The sequence below is a fragment of the Poecilia mexicana genome, unplaced genomic scaffold, assembly GCF_051168715.1.
Source record: "Poecilia mexicana isolate PSO_F unplaced genomic scaffold, ASM5116871v1 scaffold_15, whole genome shotgun sequence".
Classification (NCBI taxonomy): Eukaryota; Metazoa; Chordata; class Actinopteri; order Cyprinodontiformes; family Poeciliidae; genus Poecilia; species Poecilia mexicana.
This window is the reverse complement of record NW_028263384.1, coordinates 17025957-17049910: the sequence shown is the minus strand read 5'-3', so window position 1 is coordinate 17049910 and position 23954 is coordinate 17025957. Positions and strand designations below refer to the sequence as shown.

The window sequence follows — 23954 nt, the reverse complement described above, 5'->3', positions numbered from 1 at the left end:
TGCAAGGCTGTGTGGGTCTGTGTGTGTGTGTGTGTGTGGAGAAATGCATACAGAGTGTGAGACTACATCTGATGATTTGAATGAAACAAACACTGGAATGAAGTCACAGGAAGATGTTGGGAAGATTTAAAATATTTTTCAATGTTGGGTTGTTTTCCACACTAGCATCAAAATGTTGATCAATTCACAGTAAAATCTGCCTTTGCAATTTCACTTTGTACACATCTAAATTTGTGCATTACCAATGTATTGTTTGCACATCCCAGATGTATATTGTTTAATATTGCATTGTTCATCTTTGCTTTTGTGACCCTGAACCTTATGCCTGAGAGGAAAACTGTCTAGATTTGCCCCCGAGGTTTTGTGGCAGTGTAGGTAATTTTTCAACAATCAAACCTTTAAAGTTTAGATCAAGTCATAAAACAAGTAGAACTCTTTATTGTTCTGAAAATATGTATGCGTCAGTATGTTTTTACCTTGCTATGACCTGAGAAGTAAAACAAAACAAAATAAATACTATACGGTGGTCAAAAGGATGGCAAAAAATAGAATTAATGAAGATACTAACAACATTTTGATGGACAGCTTGACCGTTCCTTTGCTTTTCTGCAGGGAAGTGTCAGCTCATGGATGCACTTTAGGTTCAAAAGATATTTCTAACAGAAATGTGAACCCTCTGTCATTTTTCAGATACTATTTAGAAGATTTCTTCATGCCGTTGGACTTACCAAAGTTCTTATCTGTCAAGATGATTTCAGATGTACCGAGTAATCCGGAGGCTCATTCTTTACGGAGCTCTGTGCATGACTAAACATTTATTCATTGTGTGTTTCTGTCAGGAGACTATGAATTGCTCACAGGTGGCGTTTTATTCCGCCAGCTTTTTATCGTCTCTAAAGATGCACCAAAATATTTAGCAGCACCCACTGTAATGTAAGTCCTGAATGTCTCATAGTATCAGTTTATCAGCGACATTTTTATCTTTTTTTCCTGAAAAATAAAACGGCAGCAGTCCATTAAAGACAATAAACTAAAAGTCACTTACTGCGGCTCTTTGTTCAGTCCATTTTCACATTGGTGGTTTGCTTTCTGTGGTAGCCAAAGAGTCTGTGGATAGTTTATGAAGGTTCAGAAGACCATGTCCACTTAAGTCAAATATTTTAATATGTTTTTACTGACATATTTGTCGGACAATTGACCAGAGGCTGTTGCGAAGGTGAAACTTTAGAGTCAGGAAGAAAGGAAACTTTTTTCTTTTTTTTTTTTTCCCCACGGACGGACTCGGTTTCCTGACCGAGAAATGAAATGTAATCTTCCATTTTGCAGGATGGGTCAGCTAAATACGTTGGAAGGACACGGCTGAACGCGTTCCAGCGTTACTGCAGGGCTTTTCTTTCCATAAAAATCATGACAGCTCTCATTACTTCAGCTGGCTGTGTGATTCCAATTTGTTCATTTTCTTTTAAGTGTCTTTTTGAAATCACTTGTTTATTGAAACTTAGCTGATGCAAAACATTTGCTGCGGATGTTACAATGCAGAAAATGATCCGAGTCCTTATTGCATGTAAATTTTATCATCTAAAACTAAATGAAATGTAATGTTTTTGTGGGCTCTGCCTTTCTAAACCCAGAGGGCGTCTCTGAAATCAGATAATGTCAGGTCACAGATTTGTGTCCGGTGAGAGAGACTTGGTTGAACTTGAAGACAATGAATAAATGTAAAATATTCCACAAAGATGCATCGGGTTGTGCTACCAACTTGTTTTTAGCCGGCGGCCAATATTTTAGGTGGGAGAAGAAAAATACAGGTGCAGGTTTTATCTATGAACTATACCTGGGCAGGGAGGCTGATGTGTTTGTCCCAAAGAGTAGCAGTGCAGGTTTACAACCAAGTCCTGTAGGCATAGCCATGGGAACACATGGGGTTGCCATAGCATCTCTAACGTAACATAGTGGATAAATGTAGTTATCTTTGGAAATCAACATTGACTTCTGTGTTACGAAGTCGTTTTGCTTCTCAGGTGTGACACCTGATGCAGCAAAACATTACAAACCCCAAATTTTCTGAATTCTAAAACTTCTTATATAAATGTCTCATCCTATTAGTTGTTGACTTATTTTTGTTTGTGTTATTTCCAGCATTTCCCGTCGACCACCCAGAAATGGGATGCTGCAGCATGTCCTGCACCTCGGCTTCTCATGGCCTCGCCGGCGGGTGTGTATGTATGTGAACTGGTGTTGTGACCCAGAGCTTTTATTTTTTCTGCCTCGAATCAGCAGCCACAAAGCCTTCATCAAAGAGAGAGGCTGCACATGCGAAGATAATGCACAATTCGCAGAAACCGATGCGGGATCTGATGGGAATGGAAATGACGAGAAAGCCTTTCTAAGTGGAAAATAGGAGAACGAAAGAGTGCCAAGAAAACACTGTCCAAACGGTGTTGGAGTATGATCTGCAGTTGTCATTTCCTCTCAGCTGCATCTGTTATATGCATCTTTTTACCCCTGATAAATGTAAGTCAAGCCATCTTTGCAGTACTTTGCACAAACTATGCTAATGCTGGCCTGAGGGTGTTCACTAAGGGTTACCGCAACCTCAGATCAAATACATCTTTTCTTCCTTGCTTCTTGCTGCCAGAGAACGTAACTCGATTTAAGCTTATCAGAGTAATTTAAGTGTGTCTGAATACAGGAATAAGTCACTGATATGACTGATAAAATGTTTTCCGTTACCTCTTAAGCATGAATGGCATCACGTGGAACGCATCTTTGTGGAAGGTCATAACTCTTTATTTTTGGCTCGTGTTTTTTTTTTGTTTTTTTTGTTTTTTTTCATTTAAGAAGACGTATGATACACAGATACAACAAACTATTATATATTTTTTCTTCTATTCACGGCAAGACTCTTACAACACCACGGTCTTCCAGAGAACTTCAGGCCATTATTTCTTTTAAAGTTAAGATCTAGACCTGCACATAAAATACGTACAGAAAACTGTACGTAACTGTGCAAGTGAGAACAAATTTCTCGTGGCATAAATGTTTTAACTTTTTATTAAACAATATGTGAACACGTGTTCCATATTTGAAATCTAGCACTCAGATCCTGCTGATCTGATTGCATAAAATCTTTGTTCAAAATCGCATAAAGCAACATCACTAAACAAGTTCTACTCCCCTGATTTAAATAATTACATATCAGTTGACAGACTCCAGGTAGAGGAAGCCTTTCTTTTTGGGGAGACCTTCTTTTTCTGAGCGTTTATTTAGCATTGATTTCTGATGCTGAGGGTTTATTTCTTTCTTTCTTTCTCGTTCATCCAGTAGAGTAACAACCGCGGTGCACATTGTACATGCACAGCCCATGTAAACCCATGTACATGTATTTCACATGCCACATTTCACTATGTGAGATTTCACATTTGCTTTATTAAGTGGGATTTTTTAAATGTAAAATTCATGGTTTTTTTGTTGGGCTTTTTTTTCATAAAGAGAGTAACATCTTGTTTTCATTAGCTTGGAATGAGCTATGTCATTTACATTGGAAGCTGCTCTTTATCTTAGAGGTTTTGCCGGGTTCTGGGAAGGCCAAGAACAACAAACCAAAGTCTGTTCTGTGATCCAAGCCTATGTTCTAACCCTGGATGTTGCCCACCACCAGCATCAGAGTTCTGCTCTGTTTTGCTTTGTTAATGCAGACTAATGTTACAAAATGACCTAAATGGACGAGTTTCAACATTGAAACCTTGTTTCAAACAACGCTTTCCACTGCCTTCTTTCCTTTTCTGCTGTTACCAATTTATGAGGTTGGAGGTGAAAATGAAGGTTCGAATTAAACAAAAGCAGGTTTACAGACTAGAGATACATTGCTATGTCTTTTTTCTTAATAGGAATTGTAACATAGTCACATGTTTTAAAATGTAGAAGAAGATATCTTTTTTTGTGTTTTCTGGTTAGAACAAGTTCATCCGTAGTACAAACAGAACAGACTTTTCTTTCCTTCAATAAAAATACCGCACGGGACCAAAGTCAAACTAACAATGCTTTATTTGTGATAGAGAGACCTGAAAAGGTGCTTAAAGTGCTCCAAGTTCGCAGTTTCTTGTTTTTGGCTCCATTTATTTTTAATTTAACATTTTCAGCTCCCTCCCTTGAGACATCCTGTGGTTTCCTAAAGTTTTAGCAGCATATTTAACAGAGGTTTACTTGAACAGTGTATTCAGGAATCTGCATTTTTTTGACTTGTTTCTCCTTTACAGTGAAAGATGCACCTTCCAAAGAAAGATGCAAAAACCGTTGTTTGCCACAATCCGAGAGAAATATTGACTAAAACATTTGATCCAAACAGAAGTGTCCATTAATAAAATCAAAATGTAAACTTACCAAAATCTGCTGTCCAAATTCAATGGGATGTTGGTCGAACATTAGCTTCTGTGGTAGGATGTGCTTGTCGTTGAAGAATTAAGAGCAAACGTTAAAAGTCTCAGGTGAGGAGGAAAACAGACTTAACCACATTTTAAATGGTCTAATGTAACTCAGTGTACTCACAGTGAGAAACTCTGTGTAGTCTTTCTTTTCTTTTAAGTATTGTGTTGTGTTATGTATTTGTTCTTTCTTCTCGATGACCCCTGAAAGGCTCTTCACCGTATAATGCTGACGAGGTGAATTCCTCCATCGGTGAATGTTTTCTTATCACTTCTTTTCTGGTCCTAAATTTGGTGTTAGCTAAATGAAACAGACAATCTTCAAATCAGTCATATCTTCCTCCGTCAGCCTTTTATCAGCCTCTGCTAAACCAACCCTTTGATCCATTTACAAAACTGACTGTTTGAAGGACTACTGCAACAATGTATTGTCCTGTAGTCCATGCAGTAGATCTGAGAAGAGCGACGCACTGTAATCTCTGTCTCACCATGAGTCGGCGTGATCCGAAGTGACGTTTTAACTGGAGCCACATATTTCCGGGCTTTGATGGTCGTCATTACGTTTTATGTAGACGGGCCGAATTTCTGGAAGATCCAGCAGCAACCACAACAACTGTCAATCACGCCGAGGTCATTTAAAATGTGCTGATATTCACGCCAAAGCTAACACAGAGAAGCAGTTTAGCAGATGGCTGTCTGGTATTGCCTTTGCATATGTTGTCTGTGCCCAGGCTAAAAGCAAGTCGCTGCAGCTGTATTTACAGAAAAGTGTTCAAAACATACATATTCAAAGACGTTTCTTTACAGACTGTGGAGCACGTTGCATCCTTTCGGTTTTAATAATTAGGGGATGTTTTAAGGAAATTATTTGCACTGGATTCATAAAAATTATACAATTTTAGACTTTTTTTTTTTTTTAAGGGTAAATCAATAAAAACAAAAAGTTTAATTGTTTTGCTTTAACTTCACCACTATTTGCTACTTTACGCTGGTCTGTTACATCAAATCTCTGTGAAGTAGTTCTAAATTGACCCAATGTGGAAATTGTCAAATTTATGTTGCTTCCTGAAAGCAGCTTACAAAGCATTCTGCTTTCTCAAAAAAAAAACAAAAAAAAAAACATAACTGCCTCTTACTGAATAAATGTTGTCCTGAGACTTTGCCATGTTAAACTAAATACATTAACATTCATTTGTAAATGAAGTCATCAACACATGTCGCTGGCAGAATACAAAGAGTTTTCTGTAATGAAAAGATCTTGTCCCGAGAGACTCTGTCTTACATGCAAGTGCGCACAGATATTTTCCAGATTGCTGCATGCTCCATTATTTCTGGAAAGCAGAATCGCAGGCGGTATACGGGTTTTCTGTCTTCAGAAAGAATAAGCATTTAAGTCCATTAATGCAAGAGCAAGAAGTGACTTTTCTTCTCCGTGACTCAAAAAACAAACAACTGAGAAGGTTAAGTAGACAACTTCCTTTCTGTTGAGAAAACGAGCAATGAAAGAACAGGAAAGCACAGCAGAAAGGAACAGTGTTGTCCAGCCACAGAGCCACAAATGTTGAAAACATGAAAACGTCGGTTCTGTCTAAGAGAGGGGCTTGTGACCTTTATGATCTAAGGAGCCATTTTTGTCTTCAGTTCAGCTTCAGTTCAGTTTTGCTTGTTCAGACAGAGGTAAATGTTGGATGACCTTTTCAAAAAGGACAAGCTATAAATTTTTATCAATATTGTCTGTAGAAAAACTGTTGTATGTGTTTTTTGAAAGGGCCCCCATTTTATTGTAGGTTTTTAAATAAAAACAGATATTTTCTGTTTTAATGGATACATAAGCTGGAATGATGATATTTGTGGAAAATTATATAAAAACAAAAAAATTAGATCTAAAAATTATATTTATAGTGTCATTAATTTGGGGAAAATTCAATTATTCCCCGAGAAAACTAAAAATAAATAAATAAATAAAAACATTTATTATTATATCTATATTTAAAAAACATATTAGTTGGTTCATTACAATTTTTAGCCAGTATAAAGATTTAAATGGCTCTGGAGCCACAGGTTGGAGACCCCTGGTCTAAGCAAAACGTAAGAGTAGAAGAAGTCGAGCAGTGAGAAAGAAAGACTGTCCTGAAGTAGAGAATAGCTTGTTAATGTGAGAGTGACCTCTGACCGCAGGTGATGAGATGTTCCATCACTTCTTACGCGTCTTTGAGAAATATCAGCAAACTCCCACAACTCTTCCCCTCTGCTCAGCTGTGAACTTAACTGAGTAGAACTTTATCCCTGACTTCTGGTTTTATGAGAAGGCTCTGCTGGATCTACTATAAAGCTACTGTAAAAAACAAGCAGAGACAAATTCTGGATTACTGTCACTGCAAAACTAATCCCTAAAAACATGATCACAAATACGACGTTGACGTAAAACTGCTAATGCTGATTTTGGAGTGCAGTTCTAAATCCCACCATTCATTTCAATATGTTTCCTGAAACTAGTTAATTTAGTTACAAAGTCAAGACATGCCTGGATTATAAATTAATATTATAATCTGCATCTGTTGGTTGATTACAAAGATGAAAAAGAAAAGGTAAATGTTTTATTTTCCCTTGAATCAATGCTGCAAATCCACCAGTCTTACAGACTTCTGATCATCTTAAATCATATTTTAGAAATACAAACAAGCATTGTTGTGGTTTTATTGGTTTTCTTTGGTTTCTCTTTTCGGCAACTATTTGTATTAATCACTTCTTGCGTTTTGAGGATCCATGATTGAGGTGATTACGTGAACTGGATGATTACAACTGAAATGCCATTTAATAAAAGTCTTGTTTGAGTCTTGAACATTAATTTAACCATTAAGTTAGAGCTGAAAGGACCACAGTTATGCATTTTTATGACTTTCCCACCCACCAAACATAAAGTTTGCATTCTTGTTTCCTTTGGGATTGGGACAGTGGCAATTTTTACAGCTTTTGCCCCAACTGATCACAAGCCTAGTCAAAGGTAACTAAGATACATGGATGGAAAAGAGATGTTTTTTTTTTCTTTTATTGAACACATTAACAACAGGCCTTTTGTGATATAACTTGGTTTCCCTTCCAAGATTTTCTGAGAAACATCTGAAATATCAGTTTCTAAAACTAACAAGAGTCAGAAATTGTATCAATCTTCTAAGCAAAATGAATTTTATTTTAATACTGACAACAATCGATCATTTTTTCACTGGCTTCATCAAACACTTTATAGACAGTAAGAGCATCTCTGGATTGGATGTATAATCAACTTTTATAAAATGTACATGACAATATTTTAGTGAACTCATTAGTAACCAAATATTAACACACAAACAACATTAATATATAACTTTTGGCAGCACGTTGCAATATTTTTTTAAGAGGGATTTTATTTGTCTTGTCCTCTGCTTCCATGTTTACACACCATGCAGCATAAAACATCAGTGCAGAACAAGGAGTCTCCGCAGAAGCAAAACATCTCAGCACCAATACTGCACACATCATGTTAGATATTTTCAGGAATATATCAAAGTTACTGCCCAATATTTATTTTCTTACAGAACATTGAGCTTTTGATATGTTCTCATTACTGATTGTGTACAACCTAATGAAGGTGCGTCACTCTTAAATGCAGTACAAGATAAATAAAGTGCCATTAGGTTACATTATTAAATGAGTTCCCCATCATTGTTTGGCCCTCACAGGATAGAAACTATTCCTTAAGAATAATGATTTCTTTAAAAATGTTGGTCTTTTTTTTTTTTTTTTACATTTTAAGTTAATCCTAATCACATTTTATTTAGAAATCACATTTTATGATTGGCTGTCTTGTTTGCAAATTTAAGATTGATTATACACTAGTGACTTTTTCACTTCTTAATCTCTATACTTTGGACAAGAATGTTATTAAATATGTAAAAAACAAAAAAACAAAAAACAACTTTGAGACCAATTGGATGCAGAACCTTTTGTGGAAGATTTTCATACATCAGTAGACTAATATCAAAAAGAAAACTGATAGGTTGATAGATTTTTTATTTTTTTTTGTCAGACTCATGATTCTCCAACTCTAATCCCCAGGAACCACTGACATGCTACTTTAAGATGAATCCCTGTTTCTAAACATCCAAATAAAATGAATTGCTCAATACTAGGCCTATGTAAAGCTTAATCACAGGCTGAGGAGTTGCAGTCAGAGACTCCATTGTAGCTTGTGCAACCAGCTGAGTAACGTGGCCATCACCATGTTGCTCATTTAAGACCTTTTAAAATTGGCCTGTTAAAAGGTTTCCCTGAGAATCATTATCATCAACTCGTTATTACTATCAACTTCGTTAGCTACAGTATCAAAACTCAACAGATTTACAGACAAATCAATAACGACTCGCAAATGACACAATCCGACATCTTTGTCTGCATTTAGCTGCTCCTTTTCTTAATGACCATAGGAAACAAATTACTAACATCTAGTGAAATGGGATTATTGTATCACATATCCAATATCTTCTATTCACAAATGCATACAATCAAAGTTACAAAGTCATACCTGCACAGACTGTTTATACTCATTTTAATATACATTGTCCAATAAGCTCCTTCATGTGCCTTTTGGCAGTGGTAAGTCACTTTTAAATTGGTCAGTCCGTCAGCACCAGGTTGGATATCCATTCCACCAGTATGAAACATGAAGGCATCAAAAAATGAAAGCACAGGAGGCTAAATCCAAGCACATCTAAACTCTCGTGGTATAAATGTCTCGCTGGTTTAGATCAGTTATCCAAGGGTTAAATGATGTGAAACTATTCACAGAAATTAATTAAAACACTTAGAACACAGATCTGCAGTGGTCAGTTTACCGTCAAACATTCAGTAACAAAAGATGACAGCATCAGCTGCTGCAGTAACACTAAAAAAACAACAACATGATAAACATAGACAAACAAAATGGATGTTATGTTGATACTCTGCCAATATTTGCAACATTATGGTCACACTTGATGATGCTACGCAACTATGATTGATGGTTTTCCATATGAGAGGCAGTTTAAGATAATGATGTCCTTAAAACTGTGTTGCAGCTAAATTTTAAGTTTTATTAAGTCAATGAAAGTTCAGAATTGACCTACACTGTCCAAATGAGGTCGTTCTAAAGTGAGCACTGACTTTTCACATTAGAAATCTGCTAATTTGAAAACAAAATGTATCCTTTAAAATTACAGGGAGAATCACGAAAGTTATCCACGTAATGCAATTTTGTGCTCTAGAAAGTAGAATTGCATTATTTTTAAAATACTGGCAGTTATGAGATTTCAAGGGTGTGATAATCTTGGTCTTACACAAAAATAATAAAAAAAAATGTAAAGCATGATGTACTTAGCTTTAAAAAAAACAAAAAACACAAACTTAATATTGCTCCTAGTGTTGCTTGAAAAATTTTATATTTTCAGAGAACTGTTATTTATATGGCCTTGTTTGTCTTTGATGAATATACTTAAGCAATAATTTCAAATTACACTACTAAATTAAAATTAGTTCACAAATAAATATTGTCCTTAATGAGCAAAACATTGTACGTTTCCATTATTCTGTTCTTTAAATAACAACATATACATCAGACTTATTTGCTGGTAAAAATGACAGACTTTGCTCATGTAGAAGTTGCTGCTGTCATTAACAATAGTAGTTTTACTTTGGAGCCTTGGGATAACAAGTCATAGAGCCCCTGTAGTTTCATCTTTGGCAAGAACAAAGATGGTGCCATCCACTATAGCACATTTTATACTAACATATATAACAGTAATGTGGGGCAAGATGGACCCGAAGCTTAAAGCTTGTGTTTCAAGTCATGACTGACATGTTTTTCGGGACCAAAAGTATTTTCTGACAGGTGGTTCCTTCTTTTTTTCTTTCTTTCTTTCTTTCTTTCTTTCTTGTAAGCCAGAGAAAATGCATCGAAAGGTGGAAGAGGGGAATCATGGCGTTACTTTATGCTGCAAACAGATGGGGAAAACTCTGGTTACTCCAGCATTTTAACTCATTCGAAAGTCTTTAAACTGTAGGAAAGCCACAGCAGAAAGATTGTACAATTTTTAAACCATTAGCCAACTATCTAAGAACATTATTAAAAAAAAAATCAATTTTATCTAAACTTTGAAACCCTACAATGGACAGAACTGTTTTTTTCTACATTTCTTCTTCTCTGAGTGCGTCAGTTGGATGCAGTGCATTCCAAGACGTTTTATGCTTGGCCTTTTTTTGTTGTGTATGAATTATTAACACAATCTGCATCTACATAACAGCCGTGAACACAGGCTAAATAAGGTTTAGTTCTTTAACTCTGTGTGGGCCCGTTCTCCTGCGAGCTCCAGCCCTCAAACAGGAACACATTTCTCGGCTTAATGACTGCAGAGTCTCCAGCTTCACTGATAACAGCCCACTCTCTTTCAGCTTTCGTAGGAAGCCAGTAAGTATGTTTAGGGAAAAGGGTTTGTGACAGTGTTAAGATCTGCAAGCTTTCATCTCACACTAGACTGCAAGTGTATTCAAAATCATAAACACTCCCAGACATCAAAACCATTATCCAGAGAGAAAGCAAAAAGAAAAAAAAAATGTCCAAACCTCTGAATATGTTCTGATATTTCCTGGCTTTTTCATATCCAAACTCTAGAATAATCTCAGTGTGGGCAGGAAAGCATAAGCACATGCTGCACACGTATGTGTCTCATTGTTATATACTACATGTGCACACATGTCCCCTTCACTGCATATGCTGTATGTCTAATGCTTGGGCATGGTATGTGAATATGTCTGCATATATGGCCTGCAGCTGCGATGCAGGTCACATAATCCACTCTGATGAACAAGAAAGATAAATAAATCACACTGTTCTTAGTTTGACATTTATGCCAAATACCTCTGAACAAAGCCTTTGGGCTTTGGTAAGCCCAATTTGCCACCATTCAAAGCGACTTGACCTCAACTACCTGAAACAAATGCAAGAACATCGTGTCTCCTGGGACGCAGTAAAGTTATCCTCATTTTAGATGCTGGTGCTGCTGCAAAGGCTTTAGAATACCCTGACTAAAAAAATGAGCACAGAATAATAATGACAGTGAAATGATACTAGTCATGCACTGATGACAGGCCTAAACTCATGTAAGCCTGCGGACAAAGCTAGGACATAAAACAGACATGACGGAATGGAACAGAAATGATTCACTTCTTTGCAAAAGTAAAAGTTTTATCCTCTTAGACGCTGGATTTTGCATTTAGTCACAAAGCTGATATGTGGGTTTTGTTTGACTTAGGTTGATTATTTTAAGTAGCCACAGCTTTTATACAAGCCAGATCCTTCTCCAATGGTGATTAGTCGAAGGTCTCAACAGGGAGAGCGTGTGAATCTTGTGGATCACCTCCTTGGATTTCTCGTCTCTCTGCTCGTCTTTAGAACCTGGTGCTCTCATGTTTCAACATGCGGATGTTGGTGAGTGTCCCGCTGCCTCTGTGGTGGTACCCGTAAGCCTGGTGCTGCTCCTCCAGTCACCGTGCAGTGCTGCACGACGACATGCTGCTGCTGGGGCTCGAGCCGCTTGAGCCCCGGTCCTCAAACACGCTGATCTCCAGCTGGGGACACAATGAGCGTCAAGGATCATACAGATGAAGAAAAGCATACAAAGAGAGGAGCACGAAAAGGGATGTCCTATAGCAATATCGATCTGTAATCCCCAATAACAGCTATGGATATTGCCATGTCAAAGCTTTCTGCGCAATGTCAGTGGCGCTTTACCTGTGAGGTTCCTACTTTTCTGCAACTGTTTATCAGTCTTAAACTGGGGACACACTGCATGTTTTATTTCATTTTATTTTTACCACTGTTACCCCCGATTCCCAGTTGAGGAAAATCTGAATCAGCCTCCATCTTGCTGACGTTAGTCATCAGGGAAAGTTGGCACAAAATTCTGCCATTGTGAGACAAGGTGAGGACCGGAGTCCGTAAACGTGTGAGGGGAACAAACCGACCTAGATCGCAATTGAACAAACATGTTTGAATTTTTTTTGAGGCTGTTCTGGATACAATCGGGTTAGTGTGAACCTTATCACCGACCCAGCTGGAAATGCGTGTTGCCTGCAGTCAGTGAACAGCATAGACCGGGTTTGTAGTTCAGCCATCCAAGGAAAGATTAAAGTAAAGCCAATGCTGCTCTGCAAGGAAAAGAGGCAGTCGAGGTTGTTCAGGCATGTGATCCGAATGAAAGCAGGATGCTTCCCACTGTAAGGAGTGTATTTCCTTTCTGGTCTGTGAAAGTGTCTGGATCCCTAAGAAAGAGCTTAGGTATGTCACTGTAGCAAGGGAGTAGAAGAATTGATGGAGAAATTAAACGTTACGGGATTCACTTACTGTAAAATGGTCTTCAACATTTATTTGTAGTTTAAGGACTGCACCAGCTACATTGGTTAAACTTTGCTCTTTGACTTTTAGTCTCATTTTTCAGAAAGTCATTCTACGGCAAGCTTGTGTGATGGTCTGTTGGGCGCATTTTCCTTTCTCCTGTTGCCTGTTCTGGGGTCAGTCAGGAAGACAATAAAAAAAACCCAGCGGTACCATGAACCGCACAGAAAACTGTCAATATAAAACAGTAAAACTGCTTGGCTCATTTGAAAAAATAAGACTTTCCATGACGTTTGCCTGCTCATTTTGTTAGCTTCTTGGCTTTTAGTTAGTTTCTGCTTTCACAATTTCCTTTTAGCAAACCTCTTCAAAGCAGCTATGTGTTAGATTTATTCCTGGAAACAAGGAGATGTCGAACAGATAAAATGGAGAACTAGAATTCAAAATGTACAAATTAAATGATGCTTTCCTTATGTCCAGGTATCCATCTCTAGCAACTGTTTTGGTAACAGCCAGTTTCTCCAATTGCCAGTCTACAATCTAGACCATTATACCCTTTTGCTTGTTGTTCTCAGAGAGTGTAGCAGCAGCAGAATGAAGGATACAACCCTCATTCCTCTCTCTATGGGGTCTGTGAGCAGCAGACCTCTCGGAGCGTAGATCTTCTCATTCTGCTCCTGGATGTAGCCTGATATCTTCTTCAAGACCTGAAATAAAAGGTGGTTGAAGAGGTTTTAGAGGAGGACTGACATACATCTGGTTTTAATCCAGATTTCATTAGAAACATCAAAAGTTCATTGGATGCAAAAGCTAAACGCACAGTTTTACAGAAGACAATCTAAACAGCTGCACTAACTGGGGGCTAATACCTGCATATTAGTTTTTAAAGGGTACTTTATGTAACATGTAATGGCCATGGATAATCGAGAGATCAACCATGAGACTGGATTTAGCCATTTAATCTCCTGCTATGTTCTGTCTCAAGTGGAAAATATGAAAATGGAAGAAATTAGTTCATCTCGTAGCAAATGCATATGCTTGAGTCTTTTATTCCAGAGAATTGTAACGCAAACTTAAAATAATTGCATTATAGTTCAAGTATATCAGTATGTTTTTAGCATATTCCTCACCACTCACGTAAAGCATGGCTGTAAATTGAATTGCTAAAACTGAGGAGCTCTTTTCTCTTTCTGAAAATCTCCATCTTGAAGCCATGGCTCCAAATGGAACAGATGACTCTCTCAGGCCAAATGTTATGCCTTGGCTAACCATCAGGGCAAACTTTCTAAAAAGTAAAGTGGCTGGTTTATTTACATTGTATTGGCAATGAACCCACCCATTAGTTTTGCAGCAACTGTGCAATAACCACAAAGCAGTGGGGAGGAAACTGTGCACTTCAGGCTATGCCTCGACATACACATTCAAACTGGCATGTCTGTGCACAAAACAACAGCTGTGAATAACCTTTGTAGTCTGTGTTTGTTGCTGATAGGTTGCTCCAAAGAATTGAACAGTCATGCTAAATGAACAGATATAAACTAAAGGCTTGATTAGAACAGCTCCTCAGAAGTACATCAGACATGCCTGTGTGGGTCCCAGCAATGTGGGCATGCCATGCAACTCTAAAATACAGTCTAATTATGTCAGATGCACTTCATTCGACTCAGCCTTAGGATCACTGCTATAAGAATAACAAAGTCAGCAAATCTTTTTTTTATTTTTCTAAATACCACTTTTCTAAACATTCAGCTGTTTACAGGCTTCAATAAGCAGATCTGAGACTCCACTTGACTTGAAAATGTGATCAGTGCTGTCTTTTGATACGGGGGGAACACGGGTCATTGTTGAGTTTGGATTCAACAGACAAACACAAACACAACATAGAAAACATGTCATTTGTATTTTATGTCATCTTCTCATGCATAATCAATGGGAAATGACTTTTGGTGCTACTGACGGGTGCACTGCGTTTTATCCTGCCTTACAATCTGAAAATATTTTTCCACCTTTTGATTGGTTTGGAGACACCATACTTAAAAATCAGCTACTTTTCTGGCATGGGCTCAAAGTGTTGGCAGGTTTCTTTCTCTGGTTGTCATCGCCCTAATCTTTTGTCCACTCTACAGAATCTCATCGAAATTGAAGTCAGGATTCTAGCTGCGCTGATCCAAAATGTTGATTTTACTTCCAGTCAAAAGAAACATGTTTGTAAAATAAAGGTTACTTTAAGAAGAGAAGTTTAAATGGTGAATGGTAAATGAGTTTGTACTTGTATAGCGCCTTATCAAGTCCAGAGAACCCCAAAGCTGCAGTCACTCACCCGTTCACACCCTAGTAGTAGAAACTAAACAAGATAACATTATAAACTGGAAACAAACAATGGCGTAAACTGAACTGAATATCTTAAAAGTAAATAAATAATAAAAAAAAAAAATGACAAAAACCGTTTCAGTGTTTCAAGGGAAAAAGCCAATCATACACCTAGTAAAGCCAGGGAACAGCTCAACCCTCTTTACTTTCAAAATTTGACATTCACGTATCCTTATTCTAACTGTGTCACTGCTACGCTGGCATGATTGTGTCAGCTGCTCTGGGAAGACTACACACACACTACACAGAAGTAGTCCTCCTCTTTAAAGTTACACGTAGAGGCTCCTTTGTGTTTTTCGTACAAACTCTGAACTTCTATCGTGGCAAATCTGCTGCTGCATTTCAGCCATGTTATTGTCAGCAACGAAGAAAAGAAACAGGAGATGCACAATGAAGAGTCTGTGTGAGGGACTTTTTCACGCTTGTTCCGACATGCAGGGAACAATCGGTGCCTTCTGAGAGTCCGCTGAGAAGATCGGGAAAACCACGGTTGTGTGGCACACGTGAATATGCACACTCAGCTTCAACCTGGGTGGGTATATTTTATCGTCGTCAGTCATAGAGGTATTCATAAAGTTTAAACAGGTAAATAAACAACTCTCATGTGGAGCCCGATAGCATCTGCGCCGCTCAATGGAGCGGTTCCACCTGACAGGAAGATGAAAGGTGAGTCAGACCAGGCCATTTCTGCATGGCTTCAACGTAGCAATAAACCTGCTTTGTGGGCACTCGGTCAATCTCCCAGTGCCCGGCGCAGCTTTGATAAAAGCAATGTTTACAAAATGCAACAAGACGAGGGAGATGAATGTTGTGCGAGACAGCGATCAGAACAGAAAGACATGCTGGAACTTCACGCCACTCCAATCTCATCTGACGCATTGGCAAGTTCACAGAAAACGACAAAGAGGATTAATCAAGCTCACTGTGCCTGTGTGTGCGATTGCAGTATGCATGCGTGTGTGTTCTTGTTCCATCTCAGCGACTAACAAGCGGCAATACAGTCATGAACAGGTTGAGCCACCTGTCCTTTCTGAAGATGGACATCTTGCCTGTGCTCAGTAAAACTGTTTTACAGATGACGTGCCATGCTTTACCCGGTGCCACTCATGCGTGGCCTTCAGAACAGGATGTGAGAAGTAGTGGAAGGTTTTAAAGACCTGATTTTATCTCCTGGGTTCTGCCTGTTTCCCACTGGAGCGAGTTTAAAAAAAAAAAAAAAAAAAAAAAAAAAAACTACTGGGTTTGAGAAAGCAGCCAAAACAGAACCAAATGTCTTTTTCTGTCTGTTTTTAAAACAATAACTTCTAAATTGCTAAACCAATCAGCATTTTTATAAGACTTACGAGTTTAATGCTACACAAATTCAGTTACGTGCAGATTCTTAAAGTTTTATCTTTAACCTTATAAAATTGAGCATGGTACAACAAACTGTTGATTACTATCACCTTTCCAATTAGATGACACTGGGTCAGAACTTAAATATTTTCATATTACTCTACCACAAATCTCAATTTTTTTTAAACATCTACATCATAAACATCATTAGTGTTGTTAAAAGCCTCTTCCCATTTTTCACAACCGCTTCAAGCTACCAGGCGACAGACACAGGGCCTCCATTGCTGTCCAATACTTAATAAATGTCAGGTCTGGCACCATTTCTGAAAACATTGCATTTTGACAAAATTATTGATGTCAGTCTCTTGCCGTGCATGTAGGTTTTAAGATTTTAAGATTGTTAATAATACACATTTTACAGATAAGAAGGAAGTTTAAATCTTTTGTCCTTTCACAGGAATATCTCAAGTCATCAGGTGAGGACATTTTCGACTTCTTACCTTCTCATAGCGTGTCTCCATGCAGAGGAAGACGATGTATGCTGTTGCACAAGCCAGGCATCCTTCCAGGTATGACTGACCGCCAACTTTCTCAGCCTCCACATAATAAGAGTTCAGGGTCTTTACTGTCTGCTCAAGCAGAGCTCTCTCTATCTAATAAACACAAACAAGGAGAGAAAGTAACGAGTGGTATAGATAAGGCAGACTGGGAACACGAGTATATGTAGCTCTCCCACAACAACATAAACAAGCTGAGCACCTATTGAGAAACATGTTGAACATGCCTGCTGCATTTTACTCGAGCCAACATTAAACTTTTTGATGAGAATTATCACACTCTTCAAGCTTGTATAATCTGAAGTGGAAAAAAAAAAGCATGGGCAGAAAAGCAGATTAGCTCAATAGGCATATTTGCTTGTTACACTAAAAGGACTTAATTTTAAGCTGCAACATGTTGCAGTTGTTTCACAATGCTCTGTTGTTGTTCTCACCCTGTTGTCGAGCTCTGCGGGGAACTTGGTCTGGAATCGGCACACGGTTCCTTCGCTGTAGTCTCGTTGTATGAACACCTTTGTTACCAGCGAGGCAGTGTGCTGCATGTCCTGGAGGTTGTGAAACTTAGAAGATGCACAGCAGCGGGGGAGAAAAGGGATGCGTTTCTTCAGATTTAAGGCCAATCGAATTCACAAACAGTTCATTATAGACATGAATGTCATAATAGTTTAGGGGTTTTTACTGACACATTTTTAACTGTTCTATTTCCAGCATGGAGTGACTAAAGAAACACATACAACCTAAGTGGTTCTTAAAAACAAAAACCGAGTAGACATATTTGAGTTTATTTTGAATTGTTTCCAACTCCTCAATGGGCAAAACTTAAGACATGCAGATTCAAATACACTCCAACCAATATTTGTGGGAATGTCAGTGGTGGCAACTTGAGTCCTGACTGCATTCTTTTCAGTCACAAGGCCTATTCTAGAGGGATATGTGACCATTCTACGTAGCAGAATTGCTATACTTCATTTAAAGAACTTTGTTTCTTGGTCCAGACCCGGTTTTTATGCAGAGTCAACAAATTCAATGGTGTTAAGGATGTTGAGGGGGCCCATTCAGGAATCTTAACGTGCTCGTGTTTAACTGCTTTTGATGTGTTTAGGATTATCATCCAGCTGGAACAACCAATGGAGTCCAAGTTTACCCATTCTGACCCAAACTGTCACTCTCAGATGAAAGGAACTTGGTTAAAATGTTCAGGAACAACCCAGAAACACAAAAAATGCTGGAACACCAACAACTTCACTGGAACACAGACTTTACACCTTTTATATATATATATATATATATATATATATATATATATATATATATATATATATATATATATATATATATATACGTTTTTTTTCTATTTTGGTCGTTCATCTGTATTTTCTGGCAAGTCAATTCTACAGAGATATTTTATTATAAATGCCAAAATAGTGATGTGTACAGAAGAGGATTGGGGCCACTGGAAAAAATAAAATAAATAAATAAAACACTTCTGACTTTAATCTCAGAATTCTGAGAAAAAAGTCAGAATTCTGACTTTAATCTCAGAATTTTTTGTTTTTTCAGTGGCCCTAATCCTCTTCCGTAGATGTGAAATCATCTTGGCAGCTTTTAATAATGGTAATGGCCCAAATGTGAGAATCTCATGTTGTAACAGCACTGTAGGCTTGCAATGGCACACCGACTATTCCTTGAGCTGCGAAGGACCCAGTTTCAATTACAGCACCCAGAGATACTGCTCTTTGCAGCACTTTGCTAGTAACTGCTATGTTTTACATCAAAACAGCCACAGCCAACTTGTCTCATGCTGATCTAAATTACTTCTCCCAAGAGGTTGGCAATTAGTAATACAGAAAAAGTATGCAAGTAGAGATGGGGAAATAGGAAGGAGACAGAGAAGAAACAAAAAGAAAGTATAAAAAGATACAGCAACACATATGAGGTTGTCCTTCAGGTTATATATATATATATATATATATATATATATATAATATTCTCCAGGAATGCTAAACATTTGTGCATTTGCCGGAACTAACTAGGCAACTTTTAATCCGTGTTTCTTTTGCAGAGCTTTGGTGGCCACAGCAGTCTGTTATTACTGGAAGGTAGTGAGTCCATGTAAGCAGACACAGCACAGAGCCAGTCTTTCATCTCTTTACAGAAAAGGCTAACATCAATCTCAACCAGGAATAGAGTCTAAGCTTCTATTTTCATCCACTAACAGCCACAATCGTCTCACAGTCAGAGCTTTTAATATCCGTTTCTTTGCTTTCTCTGCCTCTCTAACATAGTGTCTATCTTTGGGCCATGATGATACATCAGTCACTCTATTAATAGATGTAATCATGAAGACACGCCGGAGCTTTGTTTATTCAAATCAGCATCAGCTGGCCCAACGACAACCTCATTATGTTTACATAAGTTCTTTGTTTTACAGTGCCAGAATGTGAAGTAATGTGCTGTTTAAATATAAATCACCAAAACATCAAAAGATGGCCAGAACTGATTTAATAGTCACTAAACACTAATGAGGAAAAACCGTAATAGGGAGGATTAAGTCTTTCTTCCAGCAAGAATGTTTTCCAAAAGTGTCCAAAAGTAGGAATTTAATATTTAGATCAGGGGTCCTCAAAGTGTCCTGCCAGTTTTAGATGCGCCCCTGGTCCAACATACCTGAAGTAAATGAAGGAATTACGTCCTCAGCATGCGGCCATGTTCTCCAGAGTCCAAATGACCTGATTATTCAAGGACTGGATTTGAAGACCCCTGATTTAGACATTTAAAAAGGTACTGGCACAGCCAAACAAATTGGAACACCACTAAAAATTTACTTATTTCAGCAAGTCAATTAGAAATGTGAAATTCATAAATCCACTACACAAATAACATCACATATTTATTTTTGACTGCTCTTTATTTTGACAACTATGACATACAGCTAATGAAAACCTGTTTCAATTTCTCTGAAAATGAAGATATTACATAAAAAAATATATATCAAAAACTATTTTTTAAACAAAGTTGTCTCCTGAATAAAAAGCTACATTATATATATTTTTTTTGTGTGTTTTCCCATTTCCATTTCAGTTGCTGAAATAAATAAGGGTTTAAATTTTAGAAAACACAAGAGTAGAGACTGGGAACAGAAGAATGCTACCACAAGAAATACCTCAAGAAATAAAATGTCATCATTAGGTTTTCAAAAAACCCCAGGTGCAGAGATTTTTTTGTAGATACGCAAGTGTTTTTTTAATGAATAAAATAAACCAAAGGGAACTAAACTAACAAAGGCAAGTAGATGGCAAGAGTCACAGGGGAAACAATTGTGGCTAACAGAAGAATCCTGGAGTGAGTGAAAAAGAATGAGGAGCTTAAACAATCTGGGGTACCGTTGCACAGCCTGAGGGTCTTTCTGCATGGAGGTTGAAGTGACAAAGAGACCCACCAGTCAATTCACTAAAGGGAATTGTGAAAGAAGTCCACTTCAACATAAGTGGAACTTCATGCCACGAATTTGACTGTGCAACTCCTAAAAGTTTCTACAAATGTCTTCCCGTTTGCCACAGAAATTAGAATAATTTCCTTTCCTTTGGCATTACGTTACATAATTAACGTCAAGTAAAAATAAAGAAATGAATTCACATAAAACGTGTTGACATTTTGTAGGACTGGGTGACCCATTAAAACTGCATTTTACAAAAGGACAAAACTGTCATCAGAAAAGACTCTGGGGAAGCTTAAAAAAAGTGACACACGCGAAAAGAAAAGAGAAAGCCTCTGGCAGAGAACTGATCAAAATGAAGAGACAGACACTGGTAATATTTTCTTTGTAGCTTTTTTTTCCAACTCTAATGACATCTCCTCCTTATTCTTACATTCTAGCTTTGTGCAGTTCTCACTAACATGACATGTTCCCTAGTTTAGTCATTTTGATTCAATGAGCACACAGCTGCAATATGGGTGAGTGCTGCCAGTGGGCAGACAACACACATACTCAAACAATAAGGGTATGCAGAGTAAATGCATTCAACATTAGACATTTCATTTTTATCTCTCACAGCATTTTTTTTTCACAGCGAGTGCTCTTTTTCTCATCCTTTCTTAACTCTGTAAGTGACCTCCTGTTCACCCCAGGGTCTATGAACTTCTGAAGAAGATTGAAATGGTAGATGAACAACTGTGAGACCGAAGCCAGAGGAGGAAATCTCCTCTATGTTTATTTTGGAAAAGGTGGAATATTGTGTTAGCCGTGATCTTTCTGCCAGTCTACTCTTTGGCGCATTATTCCCAAACAGTCCAGGTCCCAAGCCAAAGCGAAGCTACCGACTGGGATCGGGATCTGGATGCAATGATATCAGGCGATACATAGGTAGATGCAGAGCGAGCCAACTGATATTCAATAAGATTATCCAATGATTGTCGACTTTTCATGCATTAAACACAATGGAAGGATTGCAAACATGCACAAGAAGCGGTGCTCATCTCAGAGTTTGGTATTTATGGTTTTAAACTGCATCAGTCAAATCAAATTATTTATATGCTGGATTAATGAAGGATCATGGACTAAAACATACACGTGTGCTTGCGTGCCCATACATCTGTTTCTAAGAAAATGATGGGATTTGCAACAGAACACCAGACAATAAAATAGATAAAACCTATAGAAAAAAAAAACAAAAAAAAAAAAACAGTTCCATGGTTTCTTCTCAACTTTAGCTTTATTTTTGGTATGCTTAATTTACTATTTTCACTGATCAATAAATTAGGACAATTCTGGTATACATACATCTCCCATACCCACATGTACTGGGACATGCTTGCATAAATTAACCCACAGGCACATCAGTGCCCGGATGAGTGTGCTCCCCAAACCATACAAAGTAAAAGCTGCATCCTCTTGTGAGATCATCACCATGATAACTCAGCCAGCAATGTCTTCAGCATTATGGTGACATTACCAAGGGCACAGAGAGGGGAGGTAGACGTGCTGCTGGCCCAAGAGCTACCAGGCATTACTGGATCTAAAAATAAACCCACAACTCCTGAATGAGGCAACTAATTGTGCTATTAGTCACAGCATGAACACGGACATTGTTGTTGATCTTGATTTAGATTTGCAAGTCATACAAAACTGCAATGAAAGAACATTAACTCCCCCCCCACCCCCCCAAAAAAAGAGTTCAGGATTGAAATCTGTTTTCGGCTCTGAAATGTGTCAAAAGGATACACTTTAGCTAAAAATATTTATTAAACCCTGTAAAGATGAGTAAAAACATGGTGCAGATGAAGGTAAGACAATGATTTGTACGTCCCTGATGCTGAATATCATCATAATAGTCATTTTCATTAACAGTGCAATCACATTCTGAATCAACAGTCTCCATAAATAACTACTCAATAAATATTTGCATCTGAGTTGTAGTACAAAAAAAGGAAGAAAAAAAAAAGAAAATTAAAATGCGAGCAAATTGCAAAATGTTATTAGATATTAGATAATAGAAATAAAAGAACAACAACAACTAAATAAGCAAACGACCCTCTCCTGCGCTGCAGAATCGGTCGAATATTCAATCAGGTGTTCGCCACATTCAGGACACACGCGCATCTGATTCAGTTTGCAGCAACGCATCCCCCACCTGCACTTGCCGGGATAAAAATAAGAATGGGCAGCAATGGAGTCTCTGAGGGAATACCAACAGAAGCAGCAGGAAATCCCTTACCTCGGTTGCCATGCTGCAGTGAGAGCGTGCGGGCTCTGTCCCGTGCTGGACGCCGTTTGCTCGTGTTGTGCGGGACAACGCCGCTGCCGTCGCTGCTGCTGTAGAGCAACGAGCGCGCGAGCTGCCGTGCACGTGTTGGCGAGTGTCAGCGAGACTGCGGGATGCGGTTCTGGCGGTACACGGGAGCTACTTGCACAAGAATCTCCTTTAGGACTTCTTAGTAACAAGCAGCTCTCTCTGCATATTCTAAATGTCAGCGGCGTATTTAGGTTAATGCATGGGTTCTCTTGTGGACTATACCCTGTGATTAATTAAAAATTTAAAGGGATCCACAATTACTTTTAACCGAGGATTTTATTTGAGAAATATTTATTTTACATGCAAAAACAATACAGTAGTAATACTGTAGACTGTTGGGTTTTTATCAGTTTTAATAAAATATGGTCACATCAGCGCATGTTGTTTTTGCTGCAATGCATTCTGGGTAAATTATGTATGCTTGGTTCGATTATGCAAGCCAAGACAGCAATGGGTAATGTTTCTTTTGAATTTGAACCAGAGCGCACTGAAATTGATGGGAATGTAGAAGTCAGTGGGAGTAAACTGAGGAAGAGGAAAGAGTTGGACGAAGAAGCTGATGTTCACTGCTGCCACCTTCAGCTTCAGAAACGAAACAATGAACGACATGTACTTCTGGTCGGACTTTGTGATCCGATAAGTAGTTCTGTAGGTCGCTCAGTGTCCGTTTCAGTCTTCAGTCCGGTAACACATGTTTAGGTTCTGGTCTTTGGTTCGGTGTCGGGTAGGTGGTTTCACATTCAGTATCGGTGGCTGTAGCAATGGCTCCTTTTGCAGGTAAAAGAGCTGCTCATCTCTGATGTTTCTCCCAGTATCTTTCGTTTCCTAGCCGGCAGCGAAGATTTGGCGTTTTGTGGATTAAAAACTGCCAGCACATTATTTGATTTGAGCTGGAGAGGGTAACAACGACCTGTTCGATCCTTAATCGGTTTTGCTCGTACAAGCCATTCAAAATCTTCTAGAAAGAAATGTTTAAGGCAAAAATGTCAGTCCTTCGGAAGTCAGCCCTTTCCCACTGTGCTCTATTTTTTCATGTGGGAAGCCATCCAGAATCACCTCACTATGTTTGTTT

At 38.2% G+C, this 23954-nt stretch overlaps 1 protein-coding gene across 1 annotated transcript; it reads right to left on the bottom strand.

Annotated features, from left to right (window-relative positions):
* Window positions 1-7825: 7825 nt before the first annotated feature.
* On the bottom strand, window positions 7826-22981 carry golga7bb (golgin A7 family, member Bb). The gene is made up of 5 exons (XM_014984705.2): window positions 22805-22981; window positions 17525-17650; window positions 17034-17186; window positions 13434-13535; window positions 7826-12062 (listed from the first exon to the last, which is right to left on the bottom strand). The coding sequence occupies exons 1-5, from the start codon at window positions 22814-22816 to the stop codon at window positions 11979-11981; spliced, it is 477 nt and encodes a 158-aa protein (XP_014840191.2). The 5' UTR covers window positions 22817-22981; the 3' UTR covers window positions 7826-11978.
* Between the last annotated feature and the right edge of the window lie 973 nt (window positions 22982-23954).